Raw genomic sequence first — 24,643 nt, 5'->3', positions numbered from 1 at the left:
ACATCCAGTGATGTAGGTTCAAGCCATTAAGCATTATCAGAGACACTCAGCACCCTGCAGGACATCTACATCCAGCGATGTAGGTCCAGGGCAGTAAGCATTATCAGAGACACTCACCAACCTGCAGGACATCTACATCCAGTGATGTAGGTTCAAGCCATTAAGCATTATCAGAGACACTCAGCACCCTGCAGGACATCTACATCCAGTGACGTAGGTCCAGGGCAGTAAGCATTATCAGAGACCCTCAGCACCCTGCAGGACATCTACATCCAGTGATGTAGGTCCAGGGCAGTAGGCATTATCAGAGACACTCACCAACCTGCAGGACATCTACATCCAGCGATGTAGGTCCAGGTAACAAGCATTTAACTGCATCACATGTTGTAATCACACAACGTGATATGACACGTCTTGCTACCTAACACAGTACTGCAAAACATTACAGATTGCTGCTACACTACACAACATTTTTCAAAATTACGCAGCATTACACCACACATTCCAGTACATTTTATCACATTGCACAAAACATTATTATTATTATTATTGCTACATTGTCTACATGATTTTCAGATGCTTCCATCCAGAGTGACACAGGAAGCAGCTTGGGATTTAAGCCATTTGTCTCTTTATATATTTTTCTGTGTATTTTTCTGTATGTCAAGCTCCCCCCCCCCACTTCACAAACGGCAGTTTTAATCATGTTATTCACTACAGCTGGTCTAAAAACATACAAAGCTCATAATGGGCAAATTGTGGATGAAATAAAAGCAGGACGGTAAGAATACAGACTCGTAAACCCAGGAACATCTCATCTTAACCAAAACAACTCCGCCGTCCATCCCTGGGGAGCTCATAACAGCGGACAGCATCAGCATCCACCCTCTCCTCTGGGCCAGGCTACAGATGCACTTTTCCCCATTAGAGCTTCTAAAAATGCAGCTCCACAGCACCGGCACAGAGACGTACATTTCCATCAGAAGTCTAAAGATATCACAGCATCAGCAGGAGACAAAAAGCATTTTTTTAAATGGACAAATGTATTTGCAGGCCGTAAAGCAGATCTGCAGACTGATCTCCAGCAGTTTCATTCATGTCATAAAGGAGCTACCATTTTTTGGTTGGGCTAACCCTCAGATCTTCAAAAAGCTTAAAAAACTGTTCTGATATTTTCATTTGCCTTTTGAAAGTGTTGTTGGGAAAAATAGTCTAATAGCATAGTCATTAAACATGGATGAGGCAGCAGCAGCTCGAAAATAAAGACTCCTACAAATCCCTCACCTGTGTAAGGAGAAGCCCTGACACACCGGAATCTCCCAGGGAAAGCAAACGACACAAGTCCACAGCTTGTGCTTTTGCTTCTTAGCTGTGGCTGAGCGTTTGATTTGAGCCACACGCTCCTGTTCCTCTTTGTCATCTAGCTCCCATATTCCGGTTGTAGTCTGACAATTATGGGGATGTTCATCCACATAAACCTTTGGTTCACATGTCACCAATGTACCAGAGAGAAGTATTTTGTTTTCTTGTTTGGCTTAAGCCAAAGCATGATGCCAACAACATCTAATGAAACAACGCAAGTGGGTTATTTCTGAGGGGCAATTAATACTCGTAGACTCAGTGGGTGAGAGAAAAGTCAAGCAGAGTGGGAGGGACAGGTGGTGGGTTTTGGTCACCTGGATCACTTTGGTACCTTGATCTTTACCTTTGAACACGTGAACTGCAAACTACCTACTAGTGGACTATAGCGCAAAGAGGAAGGTGTGTGTTGAAGGGACCAACACAACAAGCAAGTCCTGGTCCCATGCTGGTATAAAATGATGTAACTAAAAGAATGCATGTAAGTCCAACAGGATGGGGGTAAGACAACAAATTTGACAGGACAAACTTAACAGGGAGAAACTAAAAGGATGAGGTTACTGGGAGAAAGCCAAGAGAGCAAGTTTAAGATAAATCCCACATCTCACAGTAGGTACAGGATTCTCCCACAAATTGACATCAGCTCCCTGGTACCTGCAAATGATGTCCTCGAAATCTGACATTACCTGACAAAAAGTATAACCACAACCCCTCCCCACCCCCTCAGTAAATTGTACTGGCACCCTCTAGCCCGGGTTGGGAAATTTCACCACCAGTATCTCAACCCCCCCCCCCCCCCCCCCCCAAAGCAAGCACTACACTTGGGTGATAGCTAATTTTTAATACCATCATTCTGTCCAGACATAATGCTGCAATATAAGGCATTTTAAAAAGCAACACTACTCTGGTATTTCCCAATAAAATTCTCTGGGGGGATGTGGAATTTTTTACCAAAAATAGAGTGCTATACAGTACTACCGGAATACCACTAAAGCCTAGCCAGTCCCTCCCTCATCCACCTACTTGAAATCATTATGCACATCTGTATACCTAACAGAATGAAAATAACACAACAAGCCAAACCAAGATAAATGGAAAGCAGCTAAAGACCCAAGGCAAATATGAGCAGTTAACAGCACAAAACAAACAAAGTGCAGCTAACAACACAAGGCAAAGGGGATGCAAATAGCAATGCAAAGCAAACGGGAAGCGTTAACAACACAAGACAAATGGAAATTGGCAAACAACACAAAACAAACAGGAGCTAATGAAATTGGAAGCAGCTAACGATAAAAGACAAACAGGAAATTGCTAATAGCACAAGGCAAATGAGAAGAGGCTAAAAACACAAGGCAAACAGGAAGTGGCTAATGAAATGATGAAGTGGCTAACAACACAAATCAAGCAGGAAATGGCTAACGAAATGGGAAACAAATAACTACACAAAGCAAATGGGAAGCGGCTAATGTAACAGGAAGAAGCTAACAACACAAGGTAAATAGGAATTGGCTAATGGCACAAGGCAAACAAAAAGAGATCAACAACATAAGGCAAATAGAAAGTGACTAACAAGACAAAGCAAACGGGAAATGGCTAAAGACGCAAAGGAAAATGGGATGTGGCTAACGACACAAGGAAAACAGGAAGCGACTATACTAGGCAAATGGGATGGAGAAAACAGCACAAGGCAAATGGGAAGCAATAACAACACAATGCAAACAGAAAGCGGTAACAATACAAGGCAAACAGGAAGCAGCTAATGAAATTGGAAGCAACTAACAACATAAGGCGAACAGGAAGTTGCTAATAGCACAAGGCAAATGGGAAGGGACTAACAACACAAGGCTAACAGGAAGCAGTTAACAACACAAGGCAAACACAAAGTGGCTAAAAACACAAGACAAATGAGAAATGGCTAACAAAATGGGAAGCAGCTAATGTAACAGGAATTGACTAATAACACAAGGTAAATGGGAAGCATCTAATGACACAAGGAAAACAGGAAGCGGCTAACGACACAAGGCAAACCGGACAGTCCACTTTTGCAGTCCTCTGTCAGGACTGTAGGGTGTCCTCCCTTTAGCTCCTTTGTCTTCCATTTCTCCTTCCCCCACCCGCCTCCCCATCGAGTGCTACTCTCCCTCACCCCTGGTTGCACAAAAAACACGAGACATCTGCACACTCTGAATACGGAGGCCGATCGCAGCCATGGTTGCAATTATGTTTTAACGCTGTCCACTCAAGAAAACAAGATAATATATTAACAGCTATATTGTTTTTGGCTACCATAGTATGTATATGTTACAATGTATATGTTACAACACCCCCACCTCCCCCACTTCACAGCTATTCATGCATGTCCTCCTTTTTGAGCCTTAGTCCTCCTTTTTGGACACAGGTGTCCTCCATTTTAGAGTCATCACATTAGGTGCAGCTAACAACACAAGGCAAACTGGAAGTAGTAACAATACAAGACTGACAAAACAAGTGTAAGGTACAGCAGAATGAGATTAACAATGAAGACCAATATGAGTATAAAATTCAACAAGACAAGGCCAAAAGGACGGACCTGAGACACACCCAAAAGAATGAGACTAACAGAATGAGGCTAAGGGGACAAGCTAAGACAAGCCTAACAGAATGAGGCTAAGAGGATAAGCTAAGACAAGCCTAACAGAATGAGGCTAAGAGGACAGGCTAAGACAAGCCTAACAGAATGAGGCTAAGAGGACAGGCTAAGACAAGTCCAACAGAATGAGGCTAAGAGGACAAGCTAAAACACCTCTAACACAATGAGGCTAACAGGACAAGCTAAGACACTCCTAGCACAATGAGGCTAACAGGACAAGCTAAGACACTCCTAGCACAATGAGGCTAAGAGGATACTCTAAGATAAGCCCAAAAGAAATAAGCTAAACAGACAAGGCCAGGAGGATAAAACCAAGAAGACAAGCCTATGAAAAGCAGAATGAGACTAACAGTCCATGGCTATTTATAGGGGTCAGATGCAGTCACTGATCTTCCAGTTGAGTCCAAACAAGAATGATTCAATGAACTGTTGCAAAATCATTCTGAAGTACACATCCCTCAGCAGCAAGGTGCTCACTAAAGAGATACAGTTTAAATAAAATTAAGAGCAGGTTAAAGGAGTAGGATTTAGTTCAAACAATCGAAGGGAAACAGAAGACAAAGCAAGAAAGGAGGTCATTTTGATCACCTTGCTCTTTCAAATGAACAGTGGCAGCTTTAGGGAGCGAGCATCACTCTGAACAAGAGCATTGGTTAAATGAATGACTGCAAATACAATTGAGCTCTTCACACACGGAGGGTCTCTTCAGACAGAGGTCTGCTCCTACCTGCTGGCGAAGTGCTCGATCCTGGAGTGCGTGTCGGCGTGCGGCAGCTTGGGGGAGGAGCCGGGGCTGGGGAGGTTGGGGGCACAGAGACACAAGTACTACAGTCACGGAGCTGATCATGTGAGGTTATTGGCTGACAAACTGAAACTGCCTCCATTTCCCTGGTCTGAAAGCTCTTTGTCTCCCCCTACTGCTCTTTGTTTGCTTTGCCCCCTCACACTTTCTAGTACTGTCGTTTACATTTCAGAATCGGGGAACGATTTAACTGTACTGCATCCTATTGACTTTCCCAACCAATACCACACCAGGCCCGTCAGGCTTTCAGTGATCTGAATGATGATGAAACAGTTTATTAGCAAAATTACATTGGCAATGTTCATTCATTCATTCACCAGGTATTATTATTATTTGCTTTAACCATTATTTTTCCAGGCAAGTCAATAAGAACAATTTCTTAGTGGGTCAGAGGCAGTCACTGATTTTCCAGTTAAGTCCCAACAAGAGTGATTCAATGAAAGAATCGTAGCAAAATAATTCTGCTTGTCCTATGCAGTGTCACAGGGACTGGTTATGGGTATGAATTTGTCAGTGATCTGCTCTGTTAGAGCTGCTAGTTCATTACTGATCTCACGCCCACCATGGTTGACCATGCTCACCTCTCCACGGTCTCTGCCTCCAGCACAGATTGCACGGGAAGGTAGCCTCTCTGCGGATGCTTGCTGAAGTACTGCTTGGACCGGAACTTGTTCTTGAGCGTCTTGGCGAAGTCGCGCATCTTCTCCCCAGAGGTCGTCTGTCCCGAGCGTTGATGTGAAAGGTGGGGAGACAAGTAGAAGGGTAATGTAGAGTGAGATCTTTCCTGCAGACCCACCCCACCTCAACCCAGCTTAACTGCCATCTCAATCAGCTGCCTCTAGTATCCCCTGGTCATTCAGTCAGGTTCATCTACTGTATGATTGTGGAGTCATTCATCTATGATTGTGGATTCAGCTGAGGGACGATTTTGGGCATTCCCACATTTAATTGTGCCTTGGTGTTCTGAATAACTCAGCTGCCATTAATGAAATCCATGTCTGCAGATACCTCAGAGGCTGGGCTGGTCAATCCTTTAGGCGACAAAGGGCATTGCTCAAGGATGATTCCTTCTGTTAAACTCAGGATTTGAACCTGAACCTTCTGACCATAGGCACAGTATCCCAACCCGCCGAGCCAGACATTTCAAGGAAACACTTTCCCAAAGGAACTTAAAGCCTTAAATGGCTGCAGTCGGGGCTGAAATGACCCCCTTACCGGGGTGTAATACTCCATAATGGGGTAGTGCAGCCGTGTGCCCTTGCTGGTGCGTCCTGTCAGGAAGCACGTCTGACAGATGTCCACGTTAAACTGCTTCAGACTGCGGTACCTGGAATGAGACGCCGAGGTCACGGAACTGCCCATATACCCAAGACAACCTTGGCACACAGCTAGAATCTATAGCTAGGATCTTGTCTATACACACATGCTCACTATATAAATATGTATATTAGATGTTTATTAGATGTATATATGTCGAAACTTTATGTTTTATTGGACCAATTCAGTATTTTGCAAAAGGTTCCAAAAACTCCAAAAGTCCCTGCAGGATTTGAACAGGTAGCCACTAGGTTCATATCCTTAACAATTATGCCACCTGCTGACTACTGTCAGCTGTACCATGAACTGTAATGGCCCTCAGTTGGAGCAGGAAAACAGATTAACTGTGTCCATTAAATGCTGCCTTGGGAATATAAGTTGGCTCCACAGTGCCCCCTACTGAGCTGACCTGAAGCCCTTGATTGGGCATTGCTTGCAGACGGAGCACTTGGCCTGGTGCTTGGCCGACTCGGCGGCCGTCACGCGGTGCAGCACCGGCAGCCACACCATCGACTGCGGCTCTAGGCTCATCCACTCCAGGAAGTGGGCCAGCTCGATGGCGGACCGCCCCGGGGCCTGAATGATGAGGAGGAACCAGGAGGAGGTGCAGTGGGGGCGGGGGGTGAGGAAGTGAGAGTGACAACAGGGGGAAAAAGGAAAATCTAACAAAGGGGTTTGGGAAGCACAGGCAGCTCTATCACCTTGGGGTGTGAGACAGTGTAACAGCACAGTGCAGGGGAGTATAACATGAGACACAGTGTAACAGCACAGTGCAGGGGAGCATAACATGAGATACAGTGTAACAGCACAGTGCAGGGGAGTGTAACTTGAGACACAGTGTGACAGCATAGTGCAGGGGAGCGTAACATGAGACACAGTGCAACAGCAAAGCACAGGAGAGCGTAACATGAGACACAGTATAACAGCACAGTGCAGGGGAGCACAACAAGAGACACAGTGCAACAGGACAGCACAGTACATGAAGGAACAGTGTAACACAGAGCGCAATGCAGTCCAGAAAAACACAGATCCAACTCTTAAACACAGCCCCAACGCAGTTCATCTGCCATCAGCCTCACTGCACCAGTACGGTAGCAGGGGAACACGAGTTACCAAGGATCTGTCACCTTCAGCAGACACAGAGACAGAATAATCCCCCACCCTGCACTCCCCTCCCTGAGTCTTGCCACAGACCACATTAAACGCGCCAAACCGTGTCACTGTGCTATCAGGCTGCATTAACGCCGCCGGTGATGAACGTCGATAACGGCACAGGCTGACTGGCAGAACACTGATATTCCAGTCAGGATTAAAAGGGTTGACATGAAACAAATGGCAAAATTAATGAATTTTAATTAGCAGTGGCAGGCATGGGAGCTGCCGTGTGAATAAAGTGAGGATTAAACAGGGGATCAGCTGTAAAAACCCCAAAGGATGGACAGGCCCAAAACTCAGAGCCTCTCAGATGAGGCATGAACATGTTGACAGAAAGATAAATCACAGCCATCGCTTAACACACCCAGACCCGCATTGTGGGATATTCCATGCTATCCCTTTGGAAAAGCATTCAGACAGCATTATAATCGCTGCTCCTGCGCCAAAGCGCTCCGTGCCAGTCTGTCGTGAAGGTCACTCTACCTAATAAATTGTGTTATTATTGTGAGTACTGAAGTAAACACTTTCATTGGGAAGTGAACATCATTTATGGCGGGTGATTTCAGCCTTTCTTAGAGCAAGGACCCCCCACCAGCAATACTGTACATAATAAAGGTAAATAACTAAACACTGGGGAGATTAAATAATTCTTTCTCTGAATGAGGAGGAGCCCTTTTGACCTTGTAAAGAAGCTTCTCTGAAGACCCCCTGCAGCTGCGAATCCAATGAGGCCTAGCTGTCACTGGATGCCATATATGGGCGTGGTCATTCCCGGTGGGTGGGGTTTGTGACAAACGGGCCCCGGGCTGCTCACCACTCGGAAGCAGCTGCGCACGCTGGGCTCCACGTTGCTGCCCCCGAAGGCGGCCACCTCGCCCAGCTGCCGCGGGATCTGGATGGCCTCGTGCAGCAGCATGCTGAGGTGCCGCTGGTCTGTGAGCCCACCGGGCCCCGACACCTGGCTGAACAGGTCTGAGAGGGAGGGGTTCCGGCCATTAGAGGGCGCTGTTTCGAAACCGTCTGCCTCAGCATGATTAGAAAGGCATAATAAAACAGGAACATAAGACAAAGTGACTGGATTACCCACAAGGTCAATGCACTTTTTGTGCTTATGGCTAGTTTAGCTTTTGGCTGTACCTCATAGTGACATTCTCTCACTGCCTGACAGTGTTTCTATAGCGCAACTGTCTGTGAATGTGCTCCACCTGCGGTGATAGACACCCCCATCAATTGCCCTGAAACCAGTGTGCGAAATACAGGGGGTCCGGGGGGGGGGGGGGTCCGACACCCCTGATTAACTCATGAGACCCCCTGAAAGCCTCAAAAGCAAAATTTTAAGGGGGTCTCAAGATCGGTATTGCGCAACAATAGGGACCCCCCCCCCCCCGAATACTGACGGGTATTTCGCACATTGACTGAAACCCACCAGTGGTCAGGGTGTTAGACTCCGCCCATCTGCCTTGTGGCAGCCGGGCAGGATCCCCAAAGTGGTTCGAGGTTCCAGACACAATCAACCATTTTATTGCACTCGCTCATAAAAAAATGCATCGTTAATTAATTTTCTCTTCTGTAGTTGCAGCCTAATGCAGGGGGATTTTTCCCGCAGTTTCATCAACAGGGCAGAAGGTAAAGAACGAGAGGAAGTGATTCAGCATGGAGCTGCAGCCATAAGAGGCCCCTCCTTCAGGGCAGTGGATGCTCATGTGGGACTCGCACCACCAACTATCTCTATGTTTGGTTTGTTTGGACTTGAAAGCACTCTTACTTACACTTGTACTTGTCCTGGATGTCAGCTTTGCAAAGGCACACCAGACCCGTCTTGAAGGACAGGACCCGTACTTTCCCATTGCGACCACTAGGGGGAGACAAAAGGAATTGATGAGGGGTTAATGCTCCATTGGGGTACTTTAAATTCTGCACCTTGCTGTAGGCCGACAGCAAACTGCCCACGGTAAGGTGTGGACTAGCACACCTATACAAATCGGACCCTATACTCATAGTCATGGATGTGCTGCAGTAATCACTGCTGCTCACTGCTGTCCGGCAAAAAGAGCAGCTTTTGAATGCTGCACTGTGACCTTGGTCTGACCCCCCCTCTCCACAGAGATCAAAATAAACGAGTGACCCGAAGTGTTCCGACCCCCCAGGTATGAACTGCAAGCACTCGACCCCCAGTCGGTACTACAAAGGTCGGTGCAAAAAACCAGCCAGGCTCAAAAGAGGAGAGTCTGTTCTGCACAGCTCTGTCTCCATTGCAAAATGATGTTTGTTTATTTCTGTTATTTTGGGATTATTTGCTTTAAAGGCACAAATAACAGAAGAAATTATTTAGATTTATTCAGAAAATGGAAATGTCAAAAGAACAGAAATTCATGACAGACAGAGAGGTTCTATTGCTCTCGTATGTGTGCTGTGCTTCTCTGTGAAGATACCCTTCAGATCCTCAATCAGAGTCTTGGCAATAAGACAGGAGATCAGAGGGGGTGGGAGGAGGGGGTTGATTCATTTGCTCGGGGAGAATTCCTTCCCTGTCAAAGGGCGTGACTGCATCCCAGGTTCACGATCTTTGCTTGGAATCATAGAGCGGAGTGGGAAGGAGAGGAACTCAAACATAATCACCAGAGGTCCAATGTGAGCACGTTTTGGGGGGGGGGGGGCTGGTTGTGGGGAGTGTGTTTTTGAGCATGGTTAATTTTTAAAGGATCAGATGAAACCACAAGCCGGGAAGCTGTAGGCGGGGGTGGAGGCGCCGGAGGCGAGGGGAACGGGATCGCCAGACTAATATAAGTTATGTCCATTACATTATTCATTACAGCCTACAGACAGCTCCCGTGTTACAATATGTAAGGGTGAAGGCCGGGAAGTGAGCAGGCAGTAAAAGCAGGGAGGGGCTGAGCTGAGAGGGATAGCAGGGTGAGGTGGTAGGGCAGCTAGCTAAGGTATATGGGAGGAGAAAGAGCAGGGCTTACCCAGTTACTGAGGAGGAGGGGCTTAACTGTAGTGCACAATAAGCATCTGTTATGGCACATGCATGCGAGGGACATGGGTGCGGATAACCTGACATTCATTAAACTGCTTGCTGAGCCGTATATAATAGGGTGGAGCTTATCAGTTTTACACCCTGAGAATCCAATTGAGGCACTGATACAGCAGAAGGGGGAGGGGCTGAATCATCCATTTAAAGAATGCTTATAGGAGGGGAATGGGGGCAGGGCTTACCTGTCATATACATTGAGCAGCCAATTGAGGCACATGTCAACACAGAGCGGGATGTTGATGAGGGCACCGCGCTCCTCTTCCAGTCGCTCATACAGGCCCGTCAGTGCGTGGATCACCTCCACCACGTCCATGCTGTGTTCTAGCTGCTCCAGCGCCTGCTCCCGGAAGACATCCACCACACTGGCCAGCAGCAGTGAGTCCACTGCAAAGACGCAGTGACGCAGACAATGTAGACGATGCAGATTACACAGGCGATACAGACAGAGAATACAAAAAAATCAACTAATGATGCTTCCTGCCACCTGTATGAGTGCAAATGCTGCTTCTCTAAATGGGCATTCATTTCACTGCGGAAGATATGGGAGGGAGGGGACCGCCAGCTGCTGACGTGATTAGACAGTATGCAGGTTTGTAGGAAAGCCGTAGGAGAAGCAAACGTCCACATGGTGATTTTTTTTTGTAATAAGCTCAGGTCTGCAGTTAATGGGGGCCTGAAAGAGCCCTGTGGTTACTATGGCAGTGAGGTAATTAAGTCATATAATGATGCAGACCAGCAGGAAGAGAGAGGAGGGGTGACAGGGCTGGGGTACAGCAGGGTGGGGGCTGGGGGCTTATCCACACAGCATTCATGCATGTCATCAGAAGAGCCACCGCGGGCTGACTGATGAAAGGCTACCCAGGGTCTGCACACCAGTCCCGAGGGCTCTAGTACCTTGGCCATCGTATCTGCTAGGTGTGGTGGTCCTGGGGGGGGGGGGGGTCATTTATCACCCTACATTGGGGGTGTATACATACGCCTCAAGGCTTTCTGCACCCGCCGCAGTTTCATAGCCGTCCGGTACGCAGAGAATTTGATGTCGTTCAGATCCGCTGAGGAAGATTATGGGTAAACAAAAGGGAGAGAGCAGAATACTGAAAAAAACACCATTGACAAGCTACACACATCCGCATATGCACAATATGCGTCACCATGTCACACAACCGGCCATCTTGCCGGGCTCCCAAGGCTCCAATGGTGATCAGGTAAGTCATCAACAAGATCTTACCAGCATGCATTGAATTCTACATGGTGTCACTACCTGGACACCCAGAGTCAGAAGGCATTAATTACGGAGCGGAATACTATTTAATCATGATTAATAAGAGATGGGTTGAAGAATAACAGGGCTGGTTAACATGAATGGCACTCTGCTCACTGAGGGACCTGAAATATCCTAGACTACTGAAGTTTAAGGTGAATTCGGGATTTTGGTCCCTGCACCCCTCCCCCACTCCTCACCCAAACACACACTTCTGTACGCAAACAGAGAGTCTGGCAGAAAAAAATCAACCTTACACAGCGCCTGGTACAGCTCTGTCATCTTTGGATGGTCCCAGCAGGTTGTCTGGGCCTGATGGCTAGGGAACAAGAGAGAGACGTTAGAGAGCACATGGGCCTGTTAGGGGTACCGTGTGCAGCTCTCTTCACCTCGAGTGAAGTGTCACTCCAGATGGGTCACATGTGTAGTTCCCTGGGGGTAAAATGAGCTGCCGAACCACATCCAGTCATCAGACCCCCTCTTCACCTTCAAGAAACACCTCAAAACCTGTCTTTTGATCTAATGTCACATTTACTGGCCCTTGCATAGTCTTATTAGGGTCTTCCTTTGTTGAATAGTTATATGTGAAGCTGTTGTGTAGCTCTTGCTCCAGTACTGCTTACATTTGTGCCTGGACATTCACTGGAAGCTCAGCCTAATCGACTCCCTAACAGCATTTACGTTTGCAATGTGCTATTTGCTTCACTTGTACGTCACTTCAGACAAAAGCGTCTGCTAAATTTGTGAAGGTAAATGTCACTGTTAATGGTCCAGGCACCAGAAGCACATAGCAGATTGGTGGGGGTGGGGGTGGGGGCACACAAACCACACGCATGCAGACAGCACCAGCTCCTTCGTAGGGGGCCTCACATCGAGTTCCTCTCTTGCCCAGGTGAGTAACCCCTCACCCCTGTGGGTCTCACCACAGCGCCCCCTCAAGTCGGTGGAGAGGGAACGTCCACCACCCCCCCCCCCCAATCCAGAGGTTTATAACTATCCCACTGTATGGTCGTTTCGTTGGGGTTGAGAAGTCTGATATGCTGAGAAGTCACATTCAACCAAGCAAACCCAGGGAAGCTGGGAATATGCAGAAAAGTAGTAACCCCCAGGCTTGAAGACCCTTGGGAGACGGAGCGCCCAGCTGGTCATGACAGGCAGGGAGTTGGGGCCCCTTGTGCTGATGCTCCAGGGGCCGTGAGGGAATAAAGAAGCACACAGGAATAAACACATGCAAAGGAGCATGCGTGAACAGGTGTACATGGATGCCACACATACGTATGTCACATGGGGCTGCTGCCCCCTGGGGCTCATGCCACTGAGAAAACACAGTCACGAAAAGCCCCCTCCCCCCCAAGCAGACGCACTCACTTGATGTAGTATGGCACTTTGTTAGGCGATATGGCTCGCTCCCACGGCATCTGCACAGAACCTGTGGTGGGGGGGGGGGGGGGGGAACAGTGTTAGTAGGCTGCCCTGGCACTGCAGAGACCCACACACTGCTGCCCCCTACTGGAGATGGGGCCCAGCATTGCCTGGCTGCAGAAGTCAGCCAGCTGACCAATGGTTGGTAAGAGTTTACAGGTTCTTAGGCCAGGTTGCAGAAATTATATGGCGCTGACTTCTGGACATTTCTGTCAGAGAAAAGCAGCTCCACAGCGCCCTCTACATGCAGACACACAAGTTGCCCCTGGCCAGCACACGTGGCGGGCGTCTTACTGGAGAGGAAGTGCTGTGACCCAGGGCCAAAGTCCCGGTGGGCATCCTGCAGCTGCTTTAGCCTCTCCTCGATGGAGCTCTGTGCAGGAGAGATGGATGGACAGAGGGTGAGAGGGATGGAAAGAGAGGATGGGAGGGAGGGTGGGGGAGACACAGAGAGAAGGAGAGACACAGACGAAGCCTCAGGCTCACTGCATGGGAGGGGTAATTCTTTTACCACTTCATTCTTTTTCCCTTTCATTATCTCAGTTTTTAACCCTAACCCCGCCAGGGAATAGGCACTTGGCACGACCCCCACTTGCTCTACAATGTTCCCTGTTATCGCCGGGGAGTGGGGGGTACCGGGGCCCTAAGACTGGCTAATCCCGGCTTAACTCGCAGGGAAATGAATTTAGTGTGCACATTACAGCCAGGGAACGTCAAAACATGCGACTTAGTAAAGCAGAGGCGCAGAATGCGCTGACAGGGACTGGCAGCCCACGGAAGCATCACGGTGCGGCGCAGGGCTGCTCTCCCCAGATAAATCCACCTAACATTTAACAGCAGCAGTGCAGCAGCAATATCCCGATAAACTCTGCCTCCCAGCCCCTGCAATGTCGCATTTGTAACACAGCTGGACTGATGCAATGCATTATTAAATATAACAATATGAGAAAGAAACCACTGATATTAGCTTGTAATTGTATGTAATGTGCTGGGAGTCACAGAGTAGAGATCAGTCCCTTCTTGTGAATGATTCATGCGGATAATTTTCCATCAGTCATTTTGTGTTCATCAGAAGGATGGAGTGAATGGAGAAGAGAGGGAACGATCTGCCCTGTGTGTACTCCTGCCACTGGCCCGCAAAATGCTGCCTGTGCCCTGCAGGCGGAGTCGGCTGGAGGCGGAGAAGGGGAGGCGCGGCACCTCCTCATACCTGCAGGAGCTTCCAGCGGCTGTTGAGCTGCTCCAGGCAGCGGGCATTTTCCACAGTCAGGTGCACGTCCGAGACAGCCAGCTGATGTGCCAGGTCGTTGATGTGCTTCATGCCCTCCTTCACCTGAGTCAGCTCCTCCTTAAACAGCTGCGGGCGGGCGTGGCACAGTGGGGTCAAAGGTCAGTCCATCGCTCTCGAGCTCCACTAATATTGCTGGTCTCTGGTGGACTGTAGTGGTGTGGCCCAGGTTTCTGGTGAGCCAGTGAAGCTGAAGCCTATCCCTCTTAGAATGGGATGCCAGGCGACACAACACTGGAACAACTGGAGGATTAAGGGGTTTCACTCAGGGCCTCACAGTCAAGCCACTGTGCTGAACCTGGGATTCAAACCAGCGCCCTTCCCATCATAACCCGCCGAGCCACATGCCACCCCGAAGAAAAACACACCTATTGCATTGGAATATTTTTTGATCGCAGCAGCATGTCCCATTCGGAGCGGTGCACTGGCCTGTGTACCTTGGTGGCGTCGATGTGTTCCTGCAGAGCGTCGATGAAGAGGTCGCCCACGGGCTCCCAGGAGTCGCGCACGCTCTCGGCCTGCTGCAGCGCGCCAGCCAGCCCCCCCATGGCGGCCTGTGCCTGCAGCAGCTGCTCCAGTGTGCGCTCCATGTGCCGCTGCCGGTCCACGCAACGTGCCGTCAGCTTCTCCCACAAGTCGCCCGCCACGCTGGCCTGCTTCCACACGGCACGGCTGACGTTCAGGGCCCGTCGCCGTGGCGATGCATCTGCGGGGAGGGTCAGAGCCAAGGACAGATAATGAGTCCTCTGGGAGTCATGGTAACGAGAGAAGTCGGGGTGGGGGGTGGGGGGTCCATCTCCACATCACAGAAAGTCCCAAGTGATCAAGGCCTGAGAGCCTGTGGCTGCAGTGTTACAGGAGGGCAGGGTGCAGGGGTTGTATATTACAGACCTTTACTGTCAGCCAGCGTCTCCTCCACCTCCTCGAAGGGGTTCTGCGTCAGGAAGGCCTGGGCTGACTCCAGCACCGAGTAGATGAACGGTCCCCTGGACTTAACTTCCTCCATAAAGGCCTGCGGATAAGTCAATCATGGCGCAGTAAGCAGACATGTGACTCCCCCCGCCGGCCAATTAGGCAGCCAGTAGATCTATACAACTAGAAATGATATAAACGAGACACGGGAACACAAACATCCCGGAAGTAGGTAAGGAACAGCCAACGCGCCTCAGCAGACTGAAAATCGATCCGGTCTGAAGGTCTCCCATAGGGTTACTGCTAGTTGCACTGAGATGATTCATAGTTAACGACATGAACAGATAAGGAAGAGAGATGAATCAGTCTGCCCTATACAGCAGCACCCTGTGAATTAATGCAGATAGCAGAAATCCCAGCGGCGGGGGCATAAATGTCAGGGCTTTGCCTCTGGCTCCTCCAGACCGTCGCCTTCAGATGAAGCAGGTGGCACTGGCTTCCTTAGATCATGAACTCATTCATATTTCAATGAAATCCTCCTGCTTTGGAAGCTAATGATATTCAGGTCGCCATAGCAGCCCAGTCTGGGGCCCTAGCCGACCCCTAAGGAGCCGCATGATGTTAGCAAGATTCCGTCTCTGGAAGTCAAGATCCTGAAATGACATCTATGGATGATAGGTTGCTGTAGCCAAGTTGACTGTCCAGCCCGCTGTGAGCGAGGCTCCTGATGTCTGGTCTGAGGGTTTAAAAAAGCTCCCTAACAGAGCAAAAAAGCTCAGAAAGACTACACATCCTATTTAGCTAAATCAGGCACGTGAAAAAGCCGAATTATACACGTGCATAAGAAGGTAAAATAACTCGCTGGAAGACGAACAGCTAGTCATTATGTAGCACATTCAGGATCCCACCTAAAAATTCAGTTTGCCCCCCCGATGTTTCACAAAATAAATAAATAGCTAGCAAGTAGGGTCAGAAGATCACAGCAGAACATGTTGCTTCAGCATCTCCTAAATAAGTATTTAATTATTATTTATTTATTAGTATTATTTATTTAATGTTTATTGTAGTGACTGTTTGTGGCCAAGAGGGGGCCCCCCAAATCTCAGGGGCCTCACATAAATGCACGGTTTGAGTGCTGGCAAACACAGACGCTGAGCAGGGCATGATGGTGTAATGAATGCTGCATGATTAGCCAGCACGCACACGCATGTAGACGGCCGGCAGCAGCAGGGAGGCCACGAACACACGGCACGGAGTCACACTCAGACCAGTAATTCACATTCTGTGTGATGGAACAAATTAAAAAATGGAAAAAACTTTATCTGTAACCTTGTGAAGGAGACAGAATTAGGATGGGGGGAGTAAGACCCTGAGGGGGGGTTCATCCAGTATGTAAAGGAAACTAGTAAACTTTTGTATCACACCATAGTTACTGTAACACAGTCACCGGCTTCATGCTAATGCCTGTTTGCATGTTTACATGCGTGTGCATGTGACAGACTCACATGTCATCAAGCTCTGTACAACACGTGTGTCTGCTGAAACAGAAGTCTTGCCGTGGGGGAGTTATCAGTCTCTGTGGCCTGGGGTCAGGGACTGACACATTTAAATGTCAGGGTGGATCCAGCCTTACCCAACCCACGTGTGTCTCAGAGAGAGGTGTTAGGTTTGACACCTGACCACAAGTCAAAGACGGGCTTTCGGTTGATAGGACAGGGAACAGTCACACAGCCACACAAAGACACCAAACAGGCCCTAGCATCCTGTACGCATTTGGCTTTGCATGTTTCTGTGCAGCTTGTACCTGATGTAGCTCCCTCTGCTGCTGGACGGTCTCCACGTCGCCCCCTATGGGCAGCTGCTCTGACAGCTCCTCGTCCTTCCCGGTCAGCCACTCGATGATCTCCTGCAGGGACAGCTGCAGCTTCCCACTGTTGTCCGATAAGGCCTCCAGACGCACCCTGGGGGTAGAGAGGACACTCACCTGACTCAGATGGGGGGGTGTACTGGACTAGGTGATGCCGGTAAGCTGAGGAGAAGCACAGCTGGCAAAGAAAACCATGAGCCCTCCCCATTTGGGCCGTGGGGTTAACCGGCTTTTAAACTCCATTGCTAGGCCATAGTTTAGGGGAGGGTGGTGATTTTAGATGCCTGTATGTTGTCCCACAGTTCAACCAGCATAATACCAGTGGTGGTATTAAAAAAAAACACTAACAAGAAGTGTCACTGCAAAAAAAGTAAACTATGCTAAGTTAAAACAAAACTTGCCAAAAGTGCTGGCTCCTTTTTCTCACTGCAATGTGACTCACGGGGAGACAGCTCTTCACTGTACAGTGAGGAGGGGTATGCCCCCCCGCCCCTCAAACTAAAATCCTCCAGCGAAACTCTGGAGAGCCAGAGTGAGATCCAGACTCGTCTCAGGCGGACACTGTGGCCTGGGCTGCTGTCTGCAGTGCGGACACTGTGGCCCGGGCTGCTGTCTGCAGTGCGGACACTGTGGCCCGGGCTGCTGTCTGCAGTGCGGACACTGTGGCCCGGGCTGCTGTCTGCAGTGCGGACACTGTGGCCCGGGCTGCTGTCTGCAGTGCGGACACTGTGGCCCGGGCTGCTGTCTGCAGTGCGGACACTGTGGCCCGGGCTGCTGTCTGCAGTGCGGACACTGTGGCCCGGGCTGCTGTCTGCAGTGCGGACACTGTGGCCCGGGCTGCTGTCTGCAGTGCGGACACTGTGGCCCGGGCTGCTGTCTGCAGTGCGGACGTGCTCTGATCCGCATGGCTTTGCCAGCACATCCCAGGTTTCCATGTAGAAATGAGACCCATCTGTGGGGGAGGCAGGCAGCATTGAGGTCACCCTGCTCTGCACTGGACACCCAGAATGAGCCTCAGGACGCCGTCCTCTTCCCAACAGCTGACTATGAGTAAATGGGCCTTGACAACGGCCAGGAAGGTAACCGTGGTTACGATGGCTGCAGCAGCACAGCGCGTCCCTGTAGGCGTAGCGCAGAAGCCGCACAGGCTGACAAAAGCAGGCAAAACACCTCTGGCCCAATCACAGGCCGGCCTAAGGACCTCAGCCTGGTCCTGGGTGCTCAGAAACACGTTTCCCGGGAAGCTGCGTTGCCTGGCACCAAAGTAACCACGGTGATGGAGGCTAATTTTCCCTCTCTCCCGGCCATGCACCAGTCTGCCATTCTCACAGCACATTCAGGGCCACGCTGTTGTCACGGCAACGTAACAAAGGAGCACGAGGCACTACGCGTGCCAGGGAGGGGACGGTGGGCTTAGAGGGTCGCGGGGGGACAGGAGGGCAGAGGGTTTGATTGGCACATATCCTCGGTGAAACGGTGTTCGCCAGACTCGACACACACACACACACACACACAACCACACACCCCCCCACACACGTAGACAGAGGGAGGTCTGTGACGTGTGGCGCCTTGATGATACACAGCCTCTCACTTTCTTCAAATGTGCGTGATCAGAGTGACACAGACGGGGGCCCGTCTCCATCCAGCAGAACACCTGCCTCCTGTGCCCCCCCACCCCACCCAGCCACTTCCTGAATTAGCTCAGACTGATTGCGGTCTCACCTCATCTGAGTCATGTTCAATTTTATTTGCATTAGTTGATGAATAAGAGCATTATTTATGCCTAAAGGGCTATGTTTGCCTATCAATATGAGTAACAGTGCGTTCAGTCAGTACATGATTGCTCTCTGTTCTTAGTGCCTGTGCAATTACATAACAAAAGCATAGATTCTTTAAAGTTGGTTTAAGCTTATTTATTGCAGTTCACAAAAATATCAAATACCTACAGTTCTGGAAACAATTAGGAGACCACAGCAAAACTTTTTGTTTCACCAATTTCTCAATTTTTGGGTGTGCGTCTGTGAATAATATATTTTTCTTCCTTGCTTTATGGGACTTCAGTCCTGCTTCTAGGAGCCTGATACGAACTGTCCTAGCAGTGCACCTCACATCTGCACTTAATGTTTCCCATTCCTTTTGAAGGTCACTTGATGTCATCCTCCGATTCATGAGAAACTGTCAGATAAATTAACTGTCACCTCTAGCATTAGAAAGTCACTATTGCACTTTACCTGGTTGGTTTCTGGTCATTCCCTGTATCTCCTGCTTCACCTTATTCTTGTGTCCGCTGTCTTAGAAACATTGAATCTGAAAGCATCCTGCTGCTCAGCGTAGCCTCTGCCAGTGGAATCAGGATGAAACCAGGATTTAAAAATGCAGATTCATTTAAAAATATAGAGTGGTCTCTTAATTTTTTCCAGCACAAATAAAATGATAACTAAATTAACGAGGCTGCAAATGATTTATTTTTAAGAAAACGATATGAGTTCGAAAAGATTGTTTATTCGAAAGTGATGTGAATCAAATCATTTGAAGGCCATATCAGTGAAAGCAAATTCATAAAAATGTTTAAGCTTGAACCAAAACCTGACATACTAAGAAATCACTGGTACTCTCTCCCTTATGATACCTTTTAAATGAGCATCCAGAACCACAGAACATCAACAGAACATCCTTGACAACATTTAAAAATTGTGCTAAACTCGAGATGAGCAGGATCTGCACCCACAATAAGACAGGTCACTAATGCTAATTAATGTTAACTCACACAGACAGCTGTGGTTTAGCTCCTCTCCTAATGTCCTCTGTTCAAAGCCCTTGTCACTCAGAGCGACCCCCTCCCCCATCAAAGGAGGTCCACAGAGAGCCTAGAACACATCTACACCTCCGATCCCACCCAACAATCCGCCCATCCCCGCAGACAGGGGTTATAAATCAGTGTTTTATTTGTCATGATTAGACAGAAAAAAGGGGTGCAAATGGTTTTCTAGAAGAAGTATGAGTTCTCATGGTCAGGGGAAGGGGGGGGGGGGGCACACAGCCTGTAGTTCTTGGAGGGGAGAGCGCAGGTGATAACTCAGACAGAGCCTTGTGGAAAGTCACACAAAGGGTGACCTCAAGAATTCATTCCAGTAATGGTCGGCCATACGAACTCTCCATCATTCATGATGGCTACACCCCGCCAACACGCCGACCATGATCGCCCCCGCAATCCGCGTAACACAGTGGGGGGGGGGGGCTTCACAGACCTCATCACACTAACGTCCCTGGTGCCGTCATCCTGTACTGTACTCATCACTATTTCACACAGTTTGACCTATAAATACAAAGACATTATGTGCTAAACCCCAGGTTTTAACCTCCGACTGGGCTTAATTATCTCGAGACGTTTCTTTTGTGTTGTTCCTTCATGATTGAAGAAGCTATCTGCCCACATCCGCCCATCCGATTCCTTCACAGCCTTCAAGAAGCACCTGAAGACCTATGTGTTCCAGGAAGACCTGAAGGAGCCCTCTGGCCACTGGGCCGCTCTGTCACCCCCCATGCTCCTCTAGCTGTACTTTCATTTGAGTAGCACTCTTACTAGCTCCTACTAACTTGCACTGTCCTCGCCTCTCACTAGAAGCTCAGTCTAGCTGCCCTTACACCTTGCTGGGTCTTTGATGTACTATTTATCTGGCCTGTACACTGCATTGGCACCAAGGGGTGTGCTGTTGACGGGGCAGGACCATGTGGGAGCCAGCGGGCATGGACCCCCAGGCAAACCGCAACATCTGAGGCTATCCTGCTTCTCCATGGCAGATGACAGGGAGAGTGAGGGACATTTCATAAAAAGACATACATCTAGAGCCATACCTCTAAAGACACTTTAAAACCCTGAGCTTGACTGGTAGACCAGCACCCCCCCCCCCCCCCCCATTTCCCAAATGGCGTCTGTGCTGATCACATGACTGTCCGCCAGCATCAGCAGCCTGCCGACCCCATTACAGGCCCCACAGTCACTCTGGGCCGTCGTCACTGATGAAACAGGGCCAGGCCGTCGATTACGAGGATAACAGGAAGGATATGCCGAGGATATTGGCCGTTTGCGGCCTCGTGGGGGAGGGGGGTGGAGATCCCTTACCGGATACTGTGGGACTTGCGTTTGATCTCACTCCAGCACAGGTTCATGTCAGCGTCTCCGCGTCCCACACGGCGCCCCCTGGACTGTGTGCCGAGCTCACGCCCCTCAGAGTCCCACGTCCGACAGCCAGGCGCGCGGAAACATCCCGGGCAGGGGATCCACGCCGGTACTGCATAAATACGAGACACGAGGTGGGTTGTGACTATGCAGGGTCATGAAGAGGATCACCTAGACCTTCCTAGGTTCCTCACACGCACGCATTATATCAACAACAACAACAAAAAACCATGACCTCGTTGAAAGAGGTTCTGGACTTTTTCCGGAACATTCCATATCCATAAAGTGACATGCCATGACACCCCCATCTGCTTAAGACAAACTTTCTTGACCCTAGCAGGTCTGACCGAGAAGCAAACCCTGACCTCTCACACGGCAGGTGAGAATTCCACCACAGAAGCACCGTGTAAGACCAGGACCAAGAGAAAATGAAGGTAGAGCTTCCACAATTCCACCTGTCTGGGAGCAGGGGGCTGTTTTCAGAAAAATGGATCATCTCTGCACTGCAAAAAAACTATTGTTCCACAGCAATATATAGGTCTCTTATGAATCAGCAGTAATCCACAACCCTCCATGATTAATCTTCTCTATTCATGGGAGCCGGATAAGAGGCATCGCACTTTAAACACCCGGAGACTGGCGTGGGAGGACCTGACGTTACATGACTCGGGGTAAATAAATCCACCCCCACATCCAAACCAGGAACCATTTAGCAGTAACAGCTCAGTTTTACTGGGCACACCATGCTTGCGGTTAGTAGTACTACTGCTTGTTTGTTTGTTTGCTTATTTGTTGGGATTTAGACAGAAGGACTGTAAACAGAAATGCAGCCATGGGTAGTGAGATCCAGGGCTCCCTCGTCCTTCACCTCATCCATCTGAAAAGTCAGAAGCGTCGTTGCTCCAGGATGACCTTCAAAGAACATACAGCATCTAAGCGCTTACAGTCACAAACACCAGCGATTAGAGTTTCCACTTTCAATCTGAAGAAATACATATCTTGCAGCAAACCATACTGTTTATTAGTGTTACGCTCTATGACAAAAAGGTTTATTTTTCTACCATTTATTTATTAAAATTACATTTCAGGTTGCACTCCATTCAGTTTGTCTCCCTTTCCATGTCCTGAATCTGTTCAAGGGGAATCCTATGGGAATATTAAGAAAAAGGGAGCCTTGAACTAAAGAAATAATGACTTAAATTACATTGTGAAAATTATCAATATCAACTGATATGAAAAGAATTATTGTGATAAAATATTTTGCCATATCATCCAGCCTATGAAATGTAACAGATGCTCTTTAATTCTGACCAGAGTGCAGAACCGGTCAAAGCTCATGTGGTGCCCTAGGCAAGCTTTACTCCCAGCGCCCCCCCCCCCCACCCCCACCTGAGAGAAAGTGAAACTGGCTCGCTAGGTCAGCGGTCAGCGTCCCCTCAAAAGATGGCGCTGCTGGAGTGATGTATATGTCTCACAGCACATGCACCTGATCCTGAACCGAAACAAGGTGACATGGTCTTCACTCCAGACGCAGATGGAAATGTTCCTCCTCCAGCTCAGGCACCCAAACTCCTCACCCAGATGCACCCAAAATAAACTGCAGATAAGGGGAGAGGAAATACCTCACGGAGCACAGCTGCATGCTGTAAGGCGGCTCTACAAAGGAATCGTCAGGTGTGGCTGTAATATAAGATACCCGCACCCGTATTTAATCTCAGCGGCAGGACTTTGTTGGTGAAGACTCCAAAAATAAAACACCCCCCACCCCCCCCACACCCAGTCCAGTCGGATGACAAAGACAGTAACGAATAACAAACTCTTCAGCAGGGATGTGGGTTCCGATCAGATCGCCATGACTATCCAATGACCATCAGTGATGACAAAGTCCAGACAATAGAAACAGGCTTGTGTTCGGTCAGCACCAAGACAGCCACCGTCAGTCACATGCCAACAGGACCGGGGGGCAGGGGGAGGGATGGCAGAATCGAGTGGAAGGAGGCCGCCTCCCAGCGGGTTACGCTGCATACTGGATCCTGTGGCTCGGACGTCTGACAGCGTGTGCACGCTGGGAACGGGGAGGCATTTGAGAAAGGAGCAGGCGGCTCTCCCACTGGGAGACAAACACTCCCACAGTGGACATTCAGTACAGCGTGTGATCCACTGACATTCAGTACAGCGTGTGATCCACTGACATTCAGTACAATGTGTGATCCACTGACATTCAGTACAGCGTGTGATCCACTGACATTCAGTACAGCGTGTGATCCACTGACATTCAGTACAGCGTGTGATCCACTGACATTCAGTACAATGTGTGATCCACTGACATTCAGTACAGCGTGTGATCCACTGACATTCAGTACAGCGTGTGATCCACTGACATTCAGTACAATGTGTGATCCACTGACATTCAGTACAGCGTGTGATCCACTGACATTCAGTACAATGTGTGATCCACTGACATTCAGTACAATGTGTGATCCACTGACATTCAGTACAATGTGTTATCCACTGACATTCAGTACAATGTGTGATCCACTGACATTCAGTACAATGTGTGATCCACTGACATTCAGTACAATGTGTTATCCACTGACATTCAGTACAATGTGTGATCCACTGACATTCAGTACAGCGTGTGATCCACTGACATTCAGTACAATGTGTGATCCACTGACATTCAGTACAATGTGTTATCCACTGACATTCAGTACAATGTGTGATCCACTGACATTCAGTACAATGTGTGATCCACTGACATTCAGTACAATGTGTTATCCACTGACATTCAGTACAGCGTGTGATCCACTGACATTCAGTACAGCGTGTGATCCACTGACATTCAGTACAACGTGTGATCCACTGACATTCAGTACAGCGTGTGATCCACTGACATTCAGTACAATGTGTTATCCATACGTCGGCAGAGAAAAACAAAGAGGAATATAGAGAATAAGTACTAGATTCAACGACTAGTCTATTTCACTTTTTACAACTCTGACACATTCAGTTAGTACTGACCAACGTTTAATGCTGACATTGTTAGCCACACACAACCATAAAGGCTGTAACACAACAACCTTTTTCTATGAGGAGGGATTTGACTTCGTTTTGGTTAATGGAAGGAAAGTTAGCGCAGAAAACAAAGTTTGGTGGGGCAGTCCTTAAAAGTCCCAATGGAACTGGAAGAGATCATCCTCACCACAGCCAGACAACCAACCAGCTGTCCTCTCCAGCAGCCCACAGGCAGCCAATGGGCTTAGCAGGCACAGGCCATGGAATCTACTCACCAGCCAATCAACATCAATCAGGCAGCCAATCACGACTCTCACAGGTGGGAGGGGCAGATAGTTACACCTAAAAACTACAACTCACTGATCACTTATCCACAGGACAGTGGCTTAAAAGAAACAT

At 48.8% G+C, this 24,643-nt stretch overlaps 1 protein-coding gene across 5 annotated transcripts in view; it reads right to left on the bottom strand.

The window, feature by feature from the left end:
* drp2 (dystrophin related protein 2) overlaps nucleotides 1-24,643 on the bottom strand; it is a 64,938-nt gene that overhangs the window by 9,126 nt on the left and 31,169 nt on the right. For all 5 annotated transcript variants that reach the window (XM_023819917.2, XM_023819918.2, XM_023819922.2 and 2 more), the window contains exons 2-17: nucleotides 21,173-21,341; nucleotides 16,987-17,143; nucleotides 15,162-15,282; nucleotides 14,708-14,976; nucleotides 14,193-14,339; nucleotides 13,277-13,355; nucleotides 12,929-12,989; nucleotides 11,818-11,879; nucleotides 11,277-11,351; nucleotides 10,482-10,683; nucleotides 9,032-9,117; nucleotides 8,077-8,234; nucleotides 6,517-6,683; nucleotides 6,006-6,117; nucleotides 5,372-5,508; nucleotides 4,716-4,781 (exon numbers count right to left, since the gene is read on the bottom strand). In XM_023819917.2, coding sequence (XP_023675685.1) covers nucleotides 4,716-4,781; nucleotides 5,372-5,508; nucleotides 6,006-6,117; nucleotides 6,517-6,683; nucleotides 8,077-8,234; nucleotides 9,032-9,117; nucleotides 10,482-10,683; nucleotides 11,277-11,351; nucleotides 11,818-11,879; nucleotides 12,929-12,989; nucleotides 13,277-13,355; nucleotides 14,193-14,339; nucleotides 14,708-14,976; nucleotides 15,162-15,282; nucleotides 16,987-17,143; nucleotides 21,173-21,219 — 1,946 coding nt within the window. In that variant the 5' untranslated portion in view covers nucleotides 21,220-21,341. The remainder of the gene's footprint in view (nucleotides 1-4,715; nucleotides 4,782-5,371; nucleotides 5,509-6,005; nucleotides 6,118-6,516; nucleotides 6,684-8,076; nucleotides 8,235-9,031; nucleotides 9,118-10,481; nucleotides 10,684-11,276; nucleotides 11,352-11,817; nucleotides 11,880-12,928; nucleotides 12,990-13,276; nucleotides 13,356-14,192; nucleotides 14,340-14,707; nucleotides 14,977-15,161; nucleotides 15,283-16,986; nucleotides 17,144-21,172; nucleotides 21,342-24,643) is intronic.

This window comes from Paramormyrops kingsleyae, chromosome 10 (genome assembly GCF_048594095.1).
Source record: "Paramormyrops kingsleyae isolate MSU_618 chromosome 10, PKINGS_0.4, whole genome shotgun sequence".
NCBI classification, from domain to species: domain Eukaryota; kingdom Metazoa; phylum Chordata; class Actinopteri; order Osteoglossiformes; family Mormyridae; genus Paramormyrops; species Paramormyrops kingsleyae.
The sequence above is the reverse complement of the archived record's forward strand: the minus strand, read 5'-3'. Positions and strand labels throughout refer to the sequence as shown.